This window comes from Schistocerca gregaria, chromosome 4, assembly GCF_023897955.1.
Source record: "Schistocerca gregaria isolate iqSchGreg1 chromosome 4, iqSchGreg1.2, whole genome shotgun sequence".
NCBI lineage: Eukaryota > Metazoa > Arthropoda > Insecta > Orthoptera > Acrididae > Schistocerca > Schistocerca gregaria.
Window position 1 is genome coordinate 527,660,827 of NC_064923.1, and position 20,532 is coordinate 527,681,358.

The window sequence follows — 20,532 nt, forward strand, 5'->3', positions numbered from 1 at the left end:
GCCACGAAGAACGCCTTTGTTTTATTCGTGTCCATCCCAAATCCTGTATTATGTCCGTCTGTTGCGCGATAATACAAAACGCGCTGCTCTTCTTTAGACTTTCTCGATGTTCTCCTTTAATCCTACCTGGTAAGGATCCCAGATCGCGCAGCAGTGCCCCGAAAGGTGACGAACAAGTGTACGCACTCTCTTTAGTAGATATGCTACATATTCTAAGTGTTCTGCCAATAAAAATTGGTAAACAGTCTGGTCCAGAGGACTTGCTTTTATTAAGTGATTGTAGTTGATTCACTACTCCGTGGATATCTGCTTCTAACTTACTGTTGCTGGCAGCTGTTCTTGGTTCGAGCTACGGAATATTTACTTCGTCTTTCTTTGGTGAAGGTATTTCTAAAGGCTATGGTTAGTAACTTTGTTTTCGCAGTACTATCGCCGATAGTATTTCCATTGCTATCGCGCAGAGAAGGCGCTGTCGGTGTCCTACGGCTAACATACTTTCTTCTACGAGTGGTCCAAGTTTCATCGAGCTATGTTACTTAGCAGTGATATATCATGCGAAATTTATTTCCGTCTCTGACATTTGGGGGCTAGTGTACTTAACATTCATTTCGTATATGTCTAACCTTACTAACTTAATTGTAGAAATTAACTTATTTTTACTAGTGATGGGAAATACTATGCTTTAAAAAAATTAAGACAGTGTGTCTCTCTCCAAGACAAGAACATGATGCCCGCTACGCATGCATTGTACACCTGTTTTCCTACCCGAAGCTGTATGACGCTTCGACTCTCAGCTTCGTGTAGCTCTGTTTTGCCTAGCGTCTATCTCGTTGTACCATCCCGCTGTTTTTATGATCTCACAGATTAAAGTAATTTTTAGCCTTGCGACCGGATTGCTTTGCGATCGGATACCCTTCACGTCAGTGAACATGTGTTGTTGTTGTGTTGTTTCAGTTGCCTTGTGTAGTACGGATAGTCTATCTGTTTCTACATCTACTTGGATACTCTGCAAATCACACTTAAATGCCTGGCACAGTGTTCATCGAACCACCTCTACAATAAGTCTCCAGACAACAACAACAACAACAACAACCCTTCACGTCAGTGAACATAAGGAAGGGAAATACTTTGCTCTATTTGTCTACGAAATGTGAAATCTTGTTCTGTGGTTTATACTATGTCAGCTGTTTGTGTAGCATTTTTTCTAAGGCGGAGATTGTGAACCAGCCGTAGTGTACGTGAAGAACCACCGAAAAACAACCATCTGGTCGTCTAGCATTCCAGTCCAGCAAACGTTAATCCACCGCGTAGGCTCGAGAAACTCAGTTGATTTCTATGTTACTGCGTGTGATTTAAAATGGAAATAATTACTGGATAAAACAAGTTATTTTTACTTTTAAAAATTTTACTAATCTTCAAAATAAATAAGGTGTATCATTAAAGTACCAGCGTTCCCAAAGTCTTCCATCAGAGGAAAAGTTTGGGAACACCTGGATTAGACTACGAAAAGAAAACATTAGAACTTCTAAACGAAATATCTGAGGAGACAGGAGTAGAAATGTCAGTTGAAGCACAGAATACGTGACCAACGAATGTGGATCATCAAGAACTTAAAGAAATTAAATATAGCAACATCATGAAAATAGACAAGACTTAAATATCTGGGTGGAAATACAAACACAAAAATGAAAAACAAGGAATTAAAATCTGAAATGGAAAAATAACGAACATACATATGAGCAAGAAAGCTGTACAATATACACTATTCCTCTATAGTGTTAAATTTAGGAGGTGTAACACAGTTGTAAAAATGTGGGTTGCAAACATAACTTTTATCTGAATGCCAAATGATATTGTAACATTAGGAAAATACAAATGAGCGTTGCAAAAAACGTTTGGTCCAGTGAAGGACAGAAATGGCAATTTGATTTTGTAACCAAAGGAGTAAATTAGTTATTCCGTCCTAAAACAACGTACGAGATCAGGAAAAGGTGTATAAAACTCCACGGAGATCTAAGAGGGAATAAAGGAGAACAAGTTACCAAAGAACCGCGCATTCTTTCAAAACAGGAAAGCAGACAAATGAATTGGGTGGGACTGCAAGACAAAAGAGGAGATAGAAAAAAATGGAGATTGAACAGGGGACATTTCCTAACAAAGAGAAATCGGCACTAGAAGTCAAGCAATTCAAAGATTTAAAGGAAGATAAAAGTAACAGAGGAAGAAATGGTGTCAGATGGAAGGGGAAAGAACTCATCATGATGAAGTGATTGTTGGGTAAGGACGAAAGAAAAGAGACCTAAGTATTTTGATGCTGTTCTCAACTGGTCTGAAACGAATTTTTTTTTTAAAAAAAAAGAAGAATGGGAGCAGGTGATTATACTTTAATAGTCTGAAAACTATTCAAAGTGAAATGGATAACGACTGAGTTTCCATGTTATCGGTGTATTGATTACTGCCACATTCCATTTTTTTCCAAAGTCATTTAAGGAAAGTAGTCTTCGGAGAAGGTGCAACAGTAACAATTTCCTGCATAAGTCTTGGGACAGTCATCGTCGTATACACTACTATCTTAAAGCCCACGATAATTTTGTACCTCGTTTCTTGCGTCTAGTGATAGCAACACTGAGATACGAAGAGCTGTACCTGGCTGGGTTTGGACCGAAGCGCCGGCTGGTACTTCCGGCGCATCCGCCTGGGACAGCACACGCAGAGTATCCGCACGAATGCCCTGAAAAGAAGGAGAAACATGTGTGACAGACCTGGACTGCATGCAATAACTTAAATTTGTGCCATTGCTAATTTCACTAGTATCAAGACCATCACCTGGATTTGTCCACAAAGCAATAGATCTAATTATTATTATTACGTAAGAGGCTTGCAATAAATAAAAATTAAAAACGGAGACAATAAAGTACAATAGAAAAATGTGACAAGGATGTAGCATTTCTTTGAATTATATTTATATTATTTTATTACGAAGATGAAACTCATTAATACTCTACTCTTTGCAGACAACTAAATAATAACTCAAAAGACATATAACTACCTTCAGTCCCCGAAATGAAATACGATGGAGCTAAGAGCTATCCTCTCAAAGTTTCAGCAGATAGCTGAGGTAGTAGTCAGTGAGCTGAAACTTCCTGAACGTCGATAAAACAGGTATCATACATTAAGCTGAGATATATGTGCACATAAAAAAGTCAATACTAATAAAGTAAGCGTCAAGTAATGTGGCTCAAAAACCTGAACCAAGCATGGCAATCGACGGAAAACAAGAATAAAATTTTGCAAAACCACGGCTACTCCAAAAATGGAAATGCCTGCTGCACATTGACCAATAATGACAAGTAGACAATCAAATTATCTGCTAAAGTGAAATACACGTAATGAGATCCGAAATAAGAATTGTATATTCAGAGATCAAACGAGCTATGACAAAATTAATGTCCACTTTTCACTCAATGAGAGTGAAGACATGAAACTATTCGTTCAGAGATAAAATGCGCTTAAAGAACTTAATATTTACTTTATGAACCTAGCATAAAATTGAAACGACATACAAACAGGATGGGGAGAACAGAATAGTTAAAAATGTAATGAAATATTTTTATTTTTATAATTATATATTTTATGTTTTAGGTTTGGAGTGGCTTTAAATACTATGGGCTACCAAGAGACTTTTAATTAAATTATACCGTGATAACACTCGTACGGACATCGGCTGCCCCGAAATACGAACGATATAATATTTTTTAAACACAGCGCGTGACTCACCGCTCTGTAATAAATAGTTTGCGTGAGCGCTGCTATTTAGAAAAGAAAATATGCGTATTCTTACGCAAACTGTAATTATTAATATGGGTCTCAGGGGCTACTGGTTATTTATGTACCAAATTACATAAAGATTAAATGAGATATTGCGGAATGTAATGATTTTCAATATTTCTTGTTCATTATTTGCAAGGCAAAACAGGAGAGAATCTCGTATGCTGTCAGGCGACCAAAATGAAACATACTGAAATCATTCAGTGCTGTGAATTTTGGTAACTGAAATTAATTTTAACTTAGAAATTAATGAAAGATCAAAATTGAGAAGTCTCTCGCATTTACATTTAATAACATGAATCGTCAGCGTAAAGGTTGACTAAATGTTGCTAGTGGAGATGAGCTCCATGCACTACGAAGTCCTGTAAATGTTTGTTAACTATAATTAATGGTTTCAATCATGGGAGGTGACAACTAAGTCAATAAAACACAATTTCTAATAGCAATTTCCATCATATTTTTCAAAAATACAGACAAAACTTACGATAATTATCAGACAGCACTACAATGGCGGCTAACGCTATACGAAACAAAACAGGAGTGTGAGTTCAATCAAAGTATTGTCACTTTTCTTCATGACCTATGTTACACAGAGATTATACCAAAACACTGTGTTTTGTTAATTACATTGATATTTGTGTTCTGGTAATAATAAATTACGTTCTTTACTATTTGTTAAACATCGCGCACACGTACACAGTCTTGAAATAACTTATAATTCACACGTCTCATAACAAAAACTTCTTTTCCTTTCTCCAAATGTTCATTTATGTGACGTACCGTCACAAGTATCATCACATAAATTCTTAAAATAAGGTTTTAAGTTATTTTATAATCAAAATTAACACTGTGTAAGTAGGCTGTTTACATTTTCTTATGGTAACGCCACGTAGCGCTCTGTATGAAAAATCACTGGCTGTGCTGAGCGCAGTCTGTGGCTAGTTTTGCATTGTTGTCTGCCATTGTAGTGTCGGGCAGCGGCAGCTGGATGCTAACAGCGTGTAGCGTTGCGCAGTTGGAGGTGAGCCTCCAGCAGTGGTGGACGTGGGGAGAGAGATAGCGGAGTTTTGAAATTTGTAAGAATGGATGTCATGAACTGATATATATATTATGACTATTAAGGTAAATACATTGTTTGTTCTCTACTAAAATCTTTCATTTACTAACTGTGCCTATCAGTAGTGACTTCCGTAGTTTGAATCTTTTATTTAGCTGGCAGTAGTGGCGCTCGCTGTATTGCAGTAGTTCAAGTAACGATGATTTTTGGTGAGGTAAGTGATTTGTGAAACGTATAGGTTAATGTTAGTCAGGGCCATTCTTTCGTAGGGATTTTTGAAAGTCAGATTGCGTTGCGCTAAAAATATTGTGTGTCAGTTTAAGCACAGTCTTGTATAATTTTTCTAAGGGGACGTTTCAACTGTATTGCTCTAATATTTCATATTGTGGAATTGTTTTATTGTATTGCACTTAAATAAAATATATATATTTCATGTCTTTTCATCTCCCAGAGACGCCTGTCCTGGGATCTGCCGGAACGACTAATGGAATTTAATTTCACGGTAGACTCAAAGACGGTAATAGTAAAATACGTTATATCTTTGAATAAGACTACTAGTAAAATATAACACCGATGAAAAGCAGATGTATAAATTGTTTTTGAGTATCTAACTATATGGTAGCTTGATAACGATGGTCCTCGCTGATATTATCATCTGTGTTTGTTTCTAAATTATGATCCAGATAAATAGAAATAAACAGAAATACAAATACCATGTTTGCACTATATGTATCCTGGTGCGAATCTAGAATGGAAAGTTGACGACTTCTATGGCTCTAAAATATCCCATTAATCCTACCGCGGGCAGCTGACGTATTGTTTAACGTTGAAATCCGAACGACGTTTGATTTCTGGTGAATCTAAACATCACCGTGCGGTGATGGCAGTGTTAAAGGCAGACTGAAATATTCGACTGGGGGAGAAATGCCTATGGAAACGCTCAGAAGAATACTGCCTGTATCTGTCTGCCTCGACATCCCACGACAGTTCTCTCAAGGCGCAAAACGCTGCTGGCATTAGATTAAATATCAGCTAGTAGCTCTCCGTTAACGGGAAACGAAACGTGTTTGTTTAAGACATTGCCGGCTACTCGCTGTAATATCGACCCCCACATTCATTACGATAACAAAATCAATACGGTGAGTCTATCTGCTGGGTGTTCCAGTAGTCGAATGGAATGATAACTGATTTGCTTTACTGTGAAAAGCGCTGCACACCTATGACAAGTTATTCACCGTCCTATGAAAAACTTATCGGCTTGGCTGGCATGTTGCACAGGAGCTGGACCAAGAATGTAGATTCATCTACAATCATATGCCGTTGTGAAATACGTAAATTAGCAAATATCGAAGAATTCCAACTCTCACTAGTAGGATCAAACTACCTATGAGCGCACTGGCGGAAATTTTGAGGTATAGAACCATAGTGGGGGTTCGTGTCCACCAACTGGTGAAAGCATCACAAGTTCTGCTATATGCGTGAGAAGAATGGTTCTGCATGTTCATTGTAACGTACCGTCTTGAATCTGCCTAGTTTTCTGTATATTTCGACTCTGATGGTCATTGAATACTGACAATGAAAAACGTTTCCACTTCATAGATTGGGCTTACAGCCCTTTACATCTTTAGTAAAGCTACCTTTATTTCGGTCAGCCCGTATGTCTGATATGCTCTTCAGTGGAATAGAAGAAACCACCCAACATATCGTTCTTTAATTAAATCGTAAATTCCGTTCCATTACATAAAATATATTTAATATATTATTGAATGAAATGTAGCCATGTATCTCTCCCTTATGTACCAATGTTCACTCCTTGACTCCTACATACACGTTTCTACTTGCAAAAATTTTATATCCATTGTGTACACCACCTTTCAAGGAAATAAAAATATATCCGAGATCGTTCTCATAACATTCTTGTGTGTTTTTGAAATACTATCTCTTACTGTTCCATTCCCACAAAAACTGTTATGCAACTCATTATTCAATGTAAAATGTAGAATACGTTAATTTCTTCCCTTTTGAATACTGCTGTGTGTAAGTTTTTAGGTGAGAATTGTGATGTATATATATCAGCAAAAGGTAATAATATCAAGTCATTGTATTTAATTGTTTCAATGGACTATTTTTGTTGTTTTGGAGAATACTAATAGAAATACTGAATTTTATGCACTTAATCTTGGCAAAATGTAATGATAGTAAGATGTCTTGACGCCATTGCTGATGATTTCAGGCATCTTATTAGTCTTGTTTTCAAAAATAGGGTTCATATTACTTCTTGTTCCTATAATTTTTTAATTAAGTGCTGATAGGACAAAGCCTGCATCTTCTGCTAATGGATTTAAATATGTCAGGACCTGATGAATTTTCAGAACAGATCTTGTGGTACACAGTAAGAAATGGTGATATAAAGGTGATATAACAACTATGACTTCACTTATTCTAGTGTTCTACAATGCTTCACCTTTTGCTTGAAGCTATGATTGTCCACACACACGAAAAATATAGCCATTCTCCACAAGAACCATGCACCTTGCTGTTAGGCATGCGTGCCTCAGCGATACCGACAGCCGTACCGTAGGTGCAACCACAATGGAGGGGTATCTGTTGAGGCCAGACAAACGTGTGATTCGTGAAGAGGGGCAGCAGCCTTTCCAGTAGTTGCAGGGGTTATAGTGTGGATGATTGACTGATCTGGCCTTGTAACACTAACCAAAACGGCCTTGCTGTGCTGGTAGTGCGAACGGCTGAAAGCAAGGGGAAACTACAACCGTAATTTTTCCCGAGGGCATGAAGCTTTACTGTATGGTTAAATGATAATGGCGTCCTCTTGGATAAAATATTCCGGAGGTAAAATAGTCCTCCATTCGGATCTCCGTGAGGGGACTACTCAAGAGGACGCTGTTCTATGGATAGGAGCGTGGAATGTCTGAATCCTTAATAGGGCGGGTAGGTTAGGAAATTTAAAAAGGGAAATGGATAGGTTAAAGTTAGATATAGCGGAATTAGTGAAGTTGGGTGGTAGGAGGAAAAAGACTTTTGGTCAGGTGAATACTGGGTTATAAATACAAAATAAAATAGGGGTAATGCAGGAGTAGCTTTAATAATGAATAAAAAAGGTGGAGCTCTGGTAAGCTACTACGAACAGCATTACTGTTGCCAAGATAGACACCAAGCCCACACCTACAACAATAGTACAAGGTCATATGCCAATTAGCTCCGCAGATACGAAGAGATTGAAGAAATGTGTGATGACATAAACGAAATTATTCAGATAGTCAAGGGAGACAAAATTTTAATAGTCATAGGTGACTGGAATTCGTCAGTAGGAAAAGGAAGAGAAGGAAAAGTAGTAGGTGAATATGGACTAGGTTTAAGGAATGAAAGAGAAAGCCGCCTGCAGAATTTTGTGCAGAGCATAATTTAATCATAGTTAATACTTGGTTTAAGAATCACGAAAGAAGGTTTTATTCGTGGAAGAGGCTTTGAGACACTGAAAGGTTTCAGATAGATTATATACTGGTAAGACAGAGATTAAGGAACCACATTTTAAATCTGCGTCCGATGTATGTGTCTATCTCCACGATGCTGTGCTTTTAAGTTTGACAGTTATTTATGTAGCCCCGTTTAAAATTTCGACATCGTTGCACAACATTTATTTTACTTTGCGCTCATGATTTGAAGACATTTTTTCAGTTTTTATCCATTTTACTCCATTTTTACCTTTGCAAAGCCCCATGAGTGATTGAAAATTTACCCTTAATCAGAAAATTAAGAGCCGGACACACGTTTAAGACCGACGCTGAAATTACTGCTTGCAAGAATATGACTGATACAAAAGGTTTGAGACCTTAGCTGTGGATCATAAATCTGATATTTGCATGACGTTAAATATGACATTAACTGGAGCTTGAAGTCTTTAAATAAACAAGTTTTAATTGAACACATTACTTTATTCAATTAAAAACACAATCATAAAACGTATCTGAATATGAAAGAACTTCAAATTCAAATGGCTCTGAGCGCTATGGGACTTAACTTCTAAGGTCATTAGTCCCCGAGAACTTAGAACTACTTAAACCTAACTAACCTAAGGACATCACACACGTCCACGCCTGGGGCCAGATTCGAACCTGCGACCGTAGCGGTCGCGCGGTTCCACACTGTGGCGCCTAGAACCGCTAGGCCACTTCGGTGGCGAAAGAACTTCAGTTGTTATTATTACAGATCTGACCTCCATGAAGTACATCAAGTAATCCTGCTGATTCTCAGAGTTAGTCTAAGATAAATGCAAACGTACCCTTTAGACGCAACTAACGTTCAAAACTCGCAAGCTTCTAGTAAAACAAATGAATTGGCTGTTGGCTAACAGATCGAGAAATGCATGCATCTACTAAAGCTACGCTGGATCTGAGACAGATAACAGCAATTATTTGACTAAATACAGACCAATGACAGTCCTATGATGTTGGCGCTGTTAATAATACTCACCGTTAATAATCAGCAACAGATATGCAGAATTCTGCCGGAATATCTGTGTCTCTGATGCACAGGGCGCGGATCGTGCTTCTGGCAATACGAATACTGGACCTCAATCAGCTGCTAGCATGTGCACCAGACGTACACAACTGTCTGTCTCCGAAAAAACTTTTCCATCTGCCCTGGTCTCCATCACCAGGCGAATTCCTTGATCTACCCTCATATCCATCTCTAGATGAACTCTTCGACACGCCTGCGCCTCCGTCTCCCACCAAATGCTCAGGTCTACCCTTGTCTTCATCTCTGAACGTAGTCCTAGAAACGCTCTCATCTCTGTCTCCAGACGAACTCTAAATTCCTTTAGAATTATACAGCCTCCTCTTTCCTTTCCGCCAAACGATACATTAACACCAATTGCTGAATAGCGACATTCAGGCGGCCAATGGCAGCTTGAATTGTTATCTGCTGAAAGCACTCTGCAGAACATATAAGGACGCTGGACACCCACGCTGATAAAGTTCCTCCCCCTCGCCACTGGTTGGCCAATAGGATGGAGGCGAGTCCTAAATGCACAGTTGCTTCAGCTCCCGGGAAAGGCTACCTGCACGGAGAAAAACGTAATGCTACCTGCCTGGCTGACTGGGTCTTGGTTTTTTGGTTACGTTGGACACTGTCTTCGCTGTCTTGCCTGTTCTAGATCCAGTTAGCGCCCTGCTCCCGCGCACTCCCAGAAAGCAGAAAGGAAAAGAAAACTTGCACCTTGTTAAATTAGTTTAAGATATGAAGTTAGTCACAAGTCAATATGAACAGTCACTGCAGTCCATTTCGCTTTTATAAAGCGTTATCATCTTTTCCTCCCCCCCCCCCTTTCATTATCTAAGAAGAGTGTAGGTCTCATATTAAATGCAAAAGGGCGTGCCACATGGCTTGCCACTTTTTTCCCTTTGTTTTCCGTTTTTATGTGCCTCTAATCTTAGAAACAGTTCATAAAGGCCTTGGTCACCGAAAGCAGACTTGCTGTTAGAAATAAAATTTCAATTGGTGCTGCAATTTCTTTACAGTTAATCAGCATGGTTTCCAACATCTTGAGCCATCATGTTCAACATGTTGCCAAAAATCTCTGAGAAATACATCAAAACGGATATTGATGTTCAATTCTAATTCAGCCTTTAGTAATGAAATCGTATGACAGGACAGTGATAAATGGCATTCGGTTTTGTTGCGGTTCCTCAAAACAGTGATTTAATTAACAGGTCATTTCTATGTAAGATGCCCAAAGTGGTTTGTTGGAAGTGCCAACGACCTTTGAGTCGTGTATACTGGAAATGAGCAGAATTTTAATTTTCCGTCTACAGTTTGAGAATAGGGGAGAAAGTGAATGTCACGACGTCAGCAGAAAGCGCGCTTTCGAGCGGTGTAATCAGCTGGTAGCCGGCTTTGGCGCAGTGCAACTAGCTGCGCGCTGCCGTGGTTGGTGGATTAACAAGCAAATAGGGACGGGTACACGGCGGGGCTATTAGCTGGAAGCGCGCTCGCAACGAAGAGGCAGTCCTCGCCGGCGCGGCAGCCTTTGTCGGACGGATCCAGGGCTGCGCGGCGCGGCGCGGGCGGACCTCGGCGAACCAACCGGCGCAGCCTGCCGTCCCGTGCCGTCACGGCGACTACCCGGCTCTCCGGCTTCTGAATATTAATGAAGGCCGGCCGAGGCTTGTTTTGTGCACCCCGGCAATTTGTCGCCCCTCTTTGAACCGTGAAGAAATGGGGGGAAAAAAGGAAGCTAATTGAGTTCGACCTTTACGACTCCCTTTGTTCGCCTGTTTAATTTTTGTTGCTCGAGGAACTGTTAGTTCATTCCGGTACCAATCTTCTAGTTAAGGCTTTGCTGCAAGCTGCGTGAGCGAGGTTATTTAATATTCCCAAAGGAAGCTATCCCTCTTTCGCAGCAGTTGGAAAGCTGGCACCACACCTTAGACGCTGTAAACTTCGGACGTTCTGCAAGTGATTTCGAAACTTTCTTAAGATCCTAGAAGAGCGGTGTTTCTCTCAGCTTATATTACTGATCTTCAAGTAGCTTCAAATTTATGAACTCAATATTTCATGAAATCGGAGAAGCTCGCCATATAAAAAACTAGTCTCGTCTCAAAAGAGCAGACTGGCGGTGTCTTTGGGTGCCCTGTATATGGTGCAGAACTGGTAACAAGCGGTCATCTGATAGCCCACCGGAGACGTATGGCGAGACAGTTCAAATGGTTCAAATGGCTTTAAGCACTATGGGACTTAACATCTGACGTCGTCAGTCCCCTAGACTTAGAACTACTTAAACCTAACTAACCTAAGGGCATCACACACATACACGCCCGAGGCAGGATTCGAACCTGCGACCGTAGCAGTCGCGTGGTTGCGGACTGAAGCGCCTAGAATCGCTCGGCCACAGCGGCCAGCGGCGAGACAGTGCCAGTCGGTTCTATGGTATCAGCTTAGTACGAGTAAGAGGTGTCAACGTGAAAAACGTACTTGTACGTTCCAATGACCATACCCTGAAAGTAGTAGTGCGAGTTGTTGAGGTATCAGCGCGGACTGTTCAATTTGTCTACAAGTAGTAGTCTAGCACTCTAAGGCATTTAATCAGGCTCGTAAAAGTGGTCTAGGGGTAGCGGCTTTCATTAGCAATCAAAACGTTCGAAACCCACCACCGCTTAAATATTGAGTATAACCAGAATTGGCGCCCGAAAACTTCCGAAATAAGAAGTCATCCTCATTCTGCCAACGGTCGTGCAAAGGGGGTGGAGGTACGGATAAACGTTCAGGGCAGTCTCTGGTCTTAGGGGTGGTAATTTCCCGTAAAGGCGGAAAAATCATCAATGATCAAAGGCATGAAGATGCAGGAGGCAATAAAAATAACTGCATTAAAGACGCATGATGTGTATCAACAGGACATGAGGCTTGGCTGCCAAGGGGGAGGTGATCACAAGAAAAAGACTGAATAACCAAGGAAACGATAACGTTATACGAATCTGGACGTGGAATATCAGAAGCTTGAACGCGATAGGGAAGCTAGTAAGTCCGAAAGTGAAAGGGAAAGAAGACAAGGGTTCCTGTCAGACGAGTACACGGTATATCAACAGCAGCAGAGAATGATATAATGGGAGTATGATTCGTCATGAATAAGAAGATAGGTAAGAGAATGAGTTACCGTGAACAGTTGAGCAGTTCAGTGATGAGATAATGATGAGATGATGAGATAAATCAACTACAACGACGATAGTATATATATATATATATATATATATATATATATATATATATATATATATATATATATATGGGGGGGGGGGTGCTGACGTCAAAGCTGACGATGAAGAGATAGAGGAAGCATATGAGGATACGAGGATATTGAAAGCGTAAAATGGTACATGAACGGAGATGAAGGAGAAGAAGGAACAGCTACAGGAGAATATGGGCTTGGGACAAGGAAAGAGTGAAGAGAAAGACTAATAGAGTTCTGTGATAAATATCAGCTAGTAATAGCGAACACTCTGTTCAAAAATCACAAGAGCAGGAAGTATATTTGTAAAACGGCGGGTGGCACGGGAATACACTCCTAGAAATGGAAAAAAGAACACATTGACAGCGGTGTGTCAGACCCACCATACTTGCTCCGGACACTGCGAGAGGCCAGTACAAGCAATGATCACACGCACGGCACAGCGGACACACCAGGAACCGCGGTGTTGGCCGTCGAATGGCGCTAGCTGCGCAGCATTTGTGCACCGCCGCCGTCAGTGTCAGCCAGTTTGCCGTGGCATACGGAGCTCCATCGCAGTCTTTAACAATGGTAGCATGCCGCGACAGCGTGGACGTGAACGGTATGTGCAGTTGACGGACTTTGAGCGAGGGCGTATAGTGGGCATGCGGGAGGCCAGGTGGACGTACCGCCGAATTGCTCAACACGTGGGGCGTGAGGTCTCCACAGTACATCGATGTTGTCGCCAGTGGACGGCGGAAGGTGCACATGCCCGTCGACCTGGGACCGGACCGCAGCGACGCACGGATGCACGCCAAGACCGTAGGATCCTACGCAGTGCCGTAGGGGACCGCACCGCCACTTCCCCGCAAATTAGGGACACTGTTGCTCCTGGGGTATCGGCGAGGACCATTCGCAACCGTCTCCATGAAGCTGGGCTACGGTCCCACACACCGTTAGGCCGTCTTACGCTCACGCCCCAACATCGTGCAGCCCGCCTCCAGTGGTGTCGCGACAGGCGTGAATGGAGGGACGAATGGAGACGTGTCGTCTTCAGCGATGAGAGTCGCTTCTGCCTTGGTGCCAATGATGATCGTATGCGTGTTTGGCGCCGTGCAGGTGAGCGCCACAATCAGGACTGCATACGACGGAGGCACACAGGGCCAACACCCGGCATCATGGTGTGGGGAGCGATCTCCTACACTGGCCGTACACCTCTGGTGATCGTCGAGGGAACACTGAATAGTGCACGGTACATCCAAACCGTCGTCGAACCCATCGTTGTACCATTCCTAGACCGGCAAGGGAACTTGCTGTTCCAACAGGACAATGCACGTCCGCATGTATCCCGTGCCACCCAACGTGCTCTAGAAGGTGTAAGTCAACTACCCTGGCCCCATTGAGCATGTTTGGGACTGGATGAATCGTCGTCTCACGCGGTCTGCACGTCCAGCACGAACGCTGGTCCAACTGAGGCGCCAGGTGGAAATGGTATGGCAAGCCGTTCCACAGGACTACATCCAGCATCTCTACGATCGTTTCCATGGGAGAATAGCAGCCTGCATTGCTGCGAAAGGTGGATATACACTGTACTAGTGCCGACATTGTGCATGCTCTGTCGCTTGTGTCTATGTGCATGTGGTTCTGTCAGAGTGATCATGTGATGTATCTGACCCCAGGAATGTGTCAATAAAGTTTCCCCTTCCTGGGACAATGAATTCATGGTGTTCTTATTTCAATTTCCAGGAGTGTATTTTAGTTAGATTACATTATGGTCAGACAGAGATTCCGAAACCAGGTACTGGATTGTAAGGCGTATCTAGGAGCAGATGCAGACTCAGTTCATAATCTATTACTGATCAAGAGTAGGATGAAGTTTAAGAGATTACTCAGCAAAAAATAATAGGCAAAGAAGTGGAATAAGAAAGTACTAAGGAATGATGAAGTACATTTTAAATTCTCTAAGGCTATAGATACAATAATAAGGAATAGCTCAGTAGCCAGTACAGTAGAAGAGAAATGGACATCTCTAAAAAGAGCAATCACAGAGGTGGAAAGAAAAACATAGGTACAATGAAGGTAACTGCGAAGAAACAGTGGATAACGGAAGAAATACTGCAGTTGATCGATGAAAGAAGGGAATACAAAAATGTTCGAGGAAATACGGAAATACAAGTCGTGAAGGAATGAAGTATATAGGAAGTGTAGGGAAGCTAAGACGAAATGGCTGCATGTGAAATGTGAAGGAATCGAAAAAGAAATAATTGTCGGAAGGACTGACTCAGCATACAGGAAAGTCAAAACTGCCTTCGGTGAAATTAAAAGCAAGGTTTGTAATATTAAGAGTTAACAAGGAATTCTACTTTCAATGAAGAAGAGCGTGCGGATAGGAGGAAAGAGTACATTTAAGTCCTTTGTGAAGGGGAAGACTTGTCTAATGTGATGGAAGAAGAAACAGCAGTCGAATCAAAAGAGCTAGGGAATTCACTACTAGAATCTGTAGTTAAGAGAGCATTGGAGGGCTTACGATAAAATAAAGCAGAAGGGATGGATAGGATTCCATCAGAATTTCTAAAAATCTTTGTGGAAGTGGAATCGAAACGGCTATTCACCTTGGTGTGTAGAATGTATTGGTCTACCGACATACCATCTGACTTTCGGAAAAATATCATCCACTCAATTCCGAAGCCTGCAAGACCTGACAACTGCGATAATTACCGCAAAAACAGCTTAAAAGCTTATGCATTCAAGTTCCTGACGAGAATAATTCGCAGGAGAAAAGAAATAATATTTAGGATGTGTTAGATGACGATCAGTTAGGATTTAGAAAAGGAAAAGGCACCAGAGAGGCAGTTCTGACGTTACGGTTGATAATTGAAGCAAGACTAAAGAAAAATCAAGACTCGCCAATGTAAAATGGTGCAAGATGTTTGAAATTATGAAAACAATAGGGGTAGGCTACAGGGGGAGACGGGTTATATACACGAATAATACGTGCAAGTGCCAAGAGGGAATAATAAGAGAGGACGACCAAGAAGGAAATGCACGGATCAAAGTGGGTGTAAGATAGGGACGTAGCCTTTCGCCCCTACTGTTTAATTTGTACATCGAAAAAATAAAAGAGAAGTTCAGGTGTGGAACTGCAATTCATAATGATACGGTATCATGATACGTTTTGCTGATGACATTGCTGTCCCGAGTGAAAGTAAAGAAGTATTACATGATCTGCTGATTGGAATGAACAGTATAACGAGTACAGAAAATGGACTGCAAGTGAATCGAAGAAAGACGAAAGTAACCAGAAATAGCAGAAATGAGAACAGCGAGAAACTTAACTTCAGGAATGATGGTCGCGAAGGAGATGGAGTTAAGGAATTCTACCACCTAGGCACCAAAATAATCAATGACAGACGGAGCAAAGAGGACGTCAAAAGCAGACTGGCACTGGCAAAAATGCATTCCTGGCCCAGACAACTCTACTTCTATCCAACATAGACATTAATTTGAGGAACAATTTTTGGTTTTTGGAGCACAGCATTGTATGATAGTGAAAGATGGACTGTGTGACAACCGGAACAGAAGAGAGTAGAAGCAGCTGAGATGTGGTGCTAGAGACGAATGTTGAGAATTAAGTGGACTAATAAGCTAAGGAAAGAGGAGGTTCTGCGCAAAATCGGAGAGGAAAGGAGTTCTACGCACAATTGGGGCGGACAGGGATATGTGAACAACACTGACAAGGAGAAATTACAGGATGGTAGGATATCTGTTAAGACATCAGCAAACGTATTCCGTGGCACTCTAGGAAGTTGTAGAGAGCAAAAACTCTGGAGGAGGACAGAGATTGGAATATATCCAGCAAATTATTGAGGACATGTCCAGGATGAGATTTTCACTCGGCAGCGGAGTGTTCGCTGATATGAAACTTCCTGGCACGTTAAAACTGTGTGCCGGCCGCGCGGTCTCAGGCTGGAGTCATGCACTGTGCGGCTGTTCCCGGCGGAGTTTCGAGTCCTCTCTCAGGCATGGGTGTGTGTGTTTGTCCTTAGGATAATTTAGGCTAAGTAGTGTTTAAGCTTAGGGACTGATGACCTTAGCAGCTAAGTCCCATAAGATTTCACACACGTTTGAGCATTTAAAACTGTGTGCTGGATCTGGACTCTAGCTCGGGACCTTTGCCTTTCGTGGGAAAGTGCTCTACCAACTCTTTGTCTTTCTTTTTTTGTTGATCTCATTTTGTTCTATATTGTTCGTTGAATTTATTCAGGGCGGACGTCCGATGACACCCGTTTAGGTTCTTTGTTGGTCCGTTCACTCATTTCTTTACTATAGAGTGTAGCTAACACTCTGACAGAACTCGTTGAGCTATCGTGCCGGCAGCCAACTCAGCTACCAAAGCAGGACTCACGACCCGTCCTCACAGCTTCAATTCTGCCAGTACCTCGTCTCCTACCTTCCACATTTCACCTTCGTAGAAGAGCTTTTGTACACTTTGGAAGGTAGGTGACAAAGAACTGACCGAACTGAAGCTGTGAGGACAGGTCGTGAGCCATGCTTGCCTAGCTCAGTTGGTAGTGCACTTGCCCGCGAAAGGCAAAGAGGTCCCGCGTTCGAGTTCAGGTCTGGAAGTTTCATTGAGGACATAGGTTGCAAGTGCTGAGATAAAGAGCTCAGCAGAGGAGACTAATTGGTGGGGGGCCGCGTCAAACCAATCAGAAGACTGACTGCTGTATATAAAAAAAGGAAAGTTTCTTAAGTTTCCTAGTCGGAAGGGGCTGGAGACGAATGTCACACGGAGCTTATCTAGCTTAGCAAGACAACTATTGCGAAATAACGAGAGAATGTGTTGATTTCACTGATGAGGTCCCTGATGTTCTAAGTGGATATAAAACTCCTGGAAGGGTATCACTCAAGTGACGTAACTTTTTTTTTTTTTTAAAGTGTAGTTATGTAAATTTTTCCCTGTGGGCCTCCTGAACTCCAAGGCCATGTATCCAGCTACTGCACATGCCTGTGATAACATAAGGTTCGCAACTGATGACATACTTCGTATTTCGTGTTACAGGTTTTCTCTCAGTAACAGGCGTATCTGTTAAGTGAATACCTGAAGAAAGCCTCAGATATTTATTTAGGTGTAAGCCCTAAGGAAGTAAGAAAATTTGCTTTTCAGTATGCAACCAAAAATTAAGTTAACGCACCACTGTTTTGGGATGAAAAGAAATTGGCGGGACCTGATTGGTACACGTATTTTCTGAAGATATATCAGAGTTTATCCATCTAAACACTTGAGGCCCAGAGCCTAGCCGGGGTCACCAGTTTTAATGTAGTAAATGTGAACAATTTCTTCAGTTTGCTTGAAAACGTTTTGGATAGATTAAAGTTGCAAGTTAAAGATATACGGAATATGGATGAAACTGGGATCACAACAGTACAGAAACTAGACGGAGTGGTAGCACGGAAAGATTTGAAACAAGTTGGAAGGATAACCTCTGCTTTAAAGAGGCAGCCTCTTAACCCTAGCAACATGTGTATCAGCTGTAGGTACTGCTATCCCTCCATTCTTCATATTTCCTAGAGCAAAATACAAAACCACATTTTGTTCTAGACGCTCCGGCTGGCTCTGAAGGTGATGCCAAAATTTCAGACTGGATGGGAGAAACAAATTTTATTAAGTTCTCCAAGCTATTCTAGAAGAGTGAAGGATATCCCAACACTAATAATGCTTAGAAACCACGACTCTCATATTGAAGCACTTGATTTATTGAAAGGATGTGGGGTGAGTATCATATCATTTCCCCCACACTGCAGTCATAAATTACATCCCCTGGACCAGAGTGTGTTTCGGTCACTTAAAAAATATATCAATACTGCTTGTGATGATCCGATGAAAAATAAGTGCCTCGGTCACTAACTTGTGTTTATTCCTCACAACCTGTTAACCACACCAACTTACCACAACATGTGTGCCAATTTAACTCACATGTGGGGTAAAATGGCACAGATGTAACGTTTAAACAGAATTTTTTTACGAATTCAGTATGTAATTCAATGTGATATTTTCATCTTTAATTAAGAACAATGGGATACCTCTATCTGCAGCATCGATCATATAAGCAGAAAGTGCTACAGCAAAAAAATAGACAAATCGTAAAGTAAAAACTATGCCAACTAGTCCCGGTATCCCCTACTTTTAAAGTTGGTAATGATCTGAAACGAACGGACACTTTCGGAACTACTCACCATTTACTCGTTCTGTCAGTGTAGCTGAGAAACTAAAACAAAGAATTAACCAAATTTGATATAGTTACTGATCTATATGTCGACGTAATTTAGGACAACATGAATGTTATTCGATGGAGAAAGAGTGTGAAAACAAACGTTCCGATTGGTCATTTCAAGACATCACACCTTTAAACTAACGTACCATATCTCCTGAAGCCATATATGCTGTCTTACACTGATTGTATGAATTGGAAACCTGTAACAGTGATTTTTTTTTCAATAAAATAAGCTGAACCAAAACTCTGGACGATTGCTGCTGTATGCTGTGATCGTTCTGCACAAAAGTTCACCAGTCTTATTCCGTTACTCACATTTTTGTGTTTTCGCTCGGTTTCCTAATTTACTACAAGTCGTATGCTGTATTATTAATGTTTTCTTTAAATTTACATCTCAATAATTGAACGTGCCGACAACACAACATCCAGTACCAAGAGAGGAAAATATCCAACCCGACTATGAATTGAACCCTCGCAGCCTTGGTTAGCAACCTGCCACGGTGAACGTGCAGATACCGAGGCGTACCGATATAACTATTATACTCCTTGTAATTTAGTTTCTCCGCTCCCTGCGTTGTGTCGCTGGACTCACACATTTGAGTACTGTATTGTTTTCATGCATTAGTAAAAGTATCTTTATTTAGAAATTTTGCCATCTGCTGTCGTCGCAAATCGGCTCAAGTGCGGTGTACACTAGGGATAGCGATGTGTGACTTGAAACACGGCTTGTATATGTTCCTGAAAGTAAAGGTGGAGCTGAAAGAACTTGGTTACAGACTAAGGATGGTGGTTGTCGCCGAAAGAACCGGTTATCGGTTATATCGTTTTTTTTCATCCCAGTTTAACCTGAATGTTAGAACCGCTCAAAACAACTAGTAACGTACGTGAAATATTCGGTTTTCGGTTTTTTATTCCGCTGATTTCTGGTAACATACGTACAAATCGAAGAAAGACTGAAAAAGTTTGAGTATCCCAGTTTCGAGATATATAGACTCAAAATACTAAATTAAATATGCAGATGAAGGAGCAATTGTCCTCCCACCTTTTGTCGCTTTTCTCGAAAAGTATTAAGTCACCATTATTCCACCAATCACTGTAATTGTTTGAAACTCTGGTGCAAAATCATGTTATAATCGGCGGTCATACCACTATTTGGGCATTAATTATGGTCACTGCTGAAGGATGAAAACTGAGGTTGAAACTCATGTTACTTTGTATGTTTTCAAGGACTGCAGCCAGATAAAGGCATATTATTTAGAGAGAAAGCAGATCAGCAGCTACTTTCTATTTATATTGTACGCAATGAATGAATTATTGTTAAGTTTATTACTGTTACCTTGATTCCCTTTCTCCTTCTTTAATATTTCATAGAAATGGAAGACAAATCATTAACCTTTTAAAGCAACTGAAGCATTGTTCTTTATTCTCCCATCACTTCATAAACGTTCTTCCACACTAGGGTTGGTACCGTTACACAATAGAACAGATGTCGGCGACGATAGCGAAAAACTACCGTAAGGATCAGGTGTGGCTAAGTCTTCCACACTGTACGTACAGGCGTACCTCGCAACGGAACACGACAATAGGGAAATTGTCTCTGTAATACTGTACCAATTCTTATACATTGCGTTTGTTGCTCATTTCTGTTG

The 20,532-nt window shown here is 41.2% G+C and overlaps 1 protein-coding gene across 1 annotated transcript in view; it reads right to left on the reverse strand.

Annotated features, from left to right (window-relative positions):
- Window positions 1-20,532, reverse strand: part of LOC126267794 (dopamine receptor 2-like) — a 625,121-nt gene that overhangs the window by 30,575 nt on the left and 574,014 nt on the right. Inside the window, exon 3 of the mRNA XM_049973098.1 lies at window positions 2,647-2,731. Coding sequence (XP_049829055.1) covers window positions 2,647-2,731 — 85 coding nt within the window. The remainder of the gene's footprint in view (window positions 1-2,646; window positions 2,732-20,532) is intronic.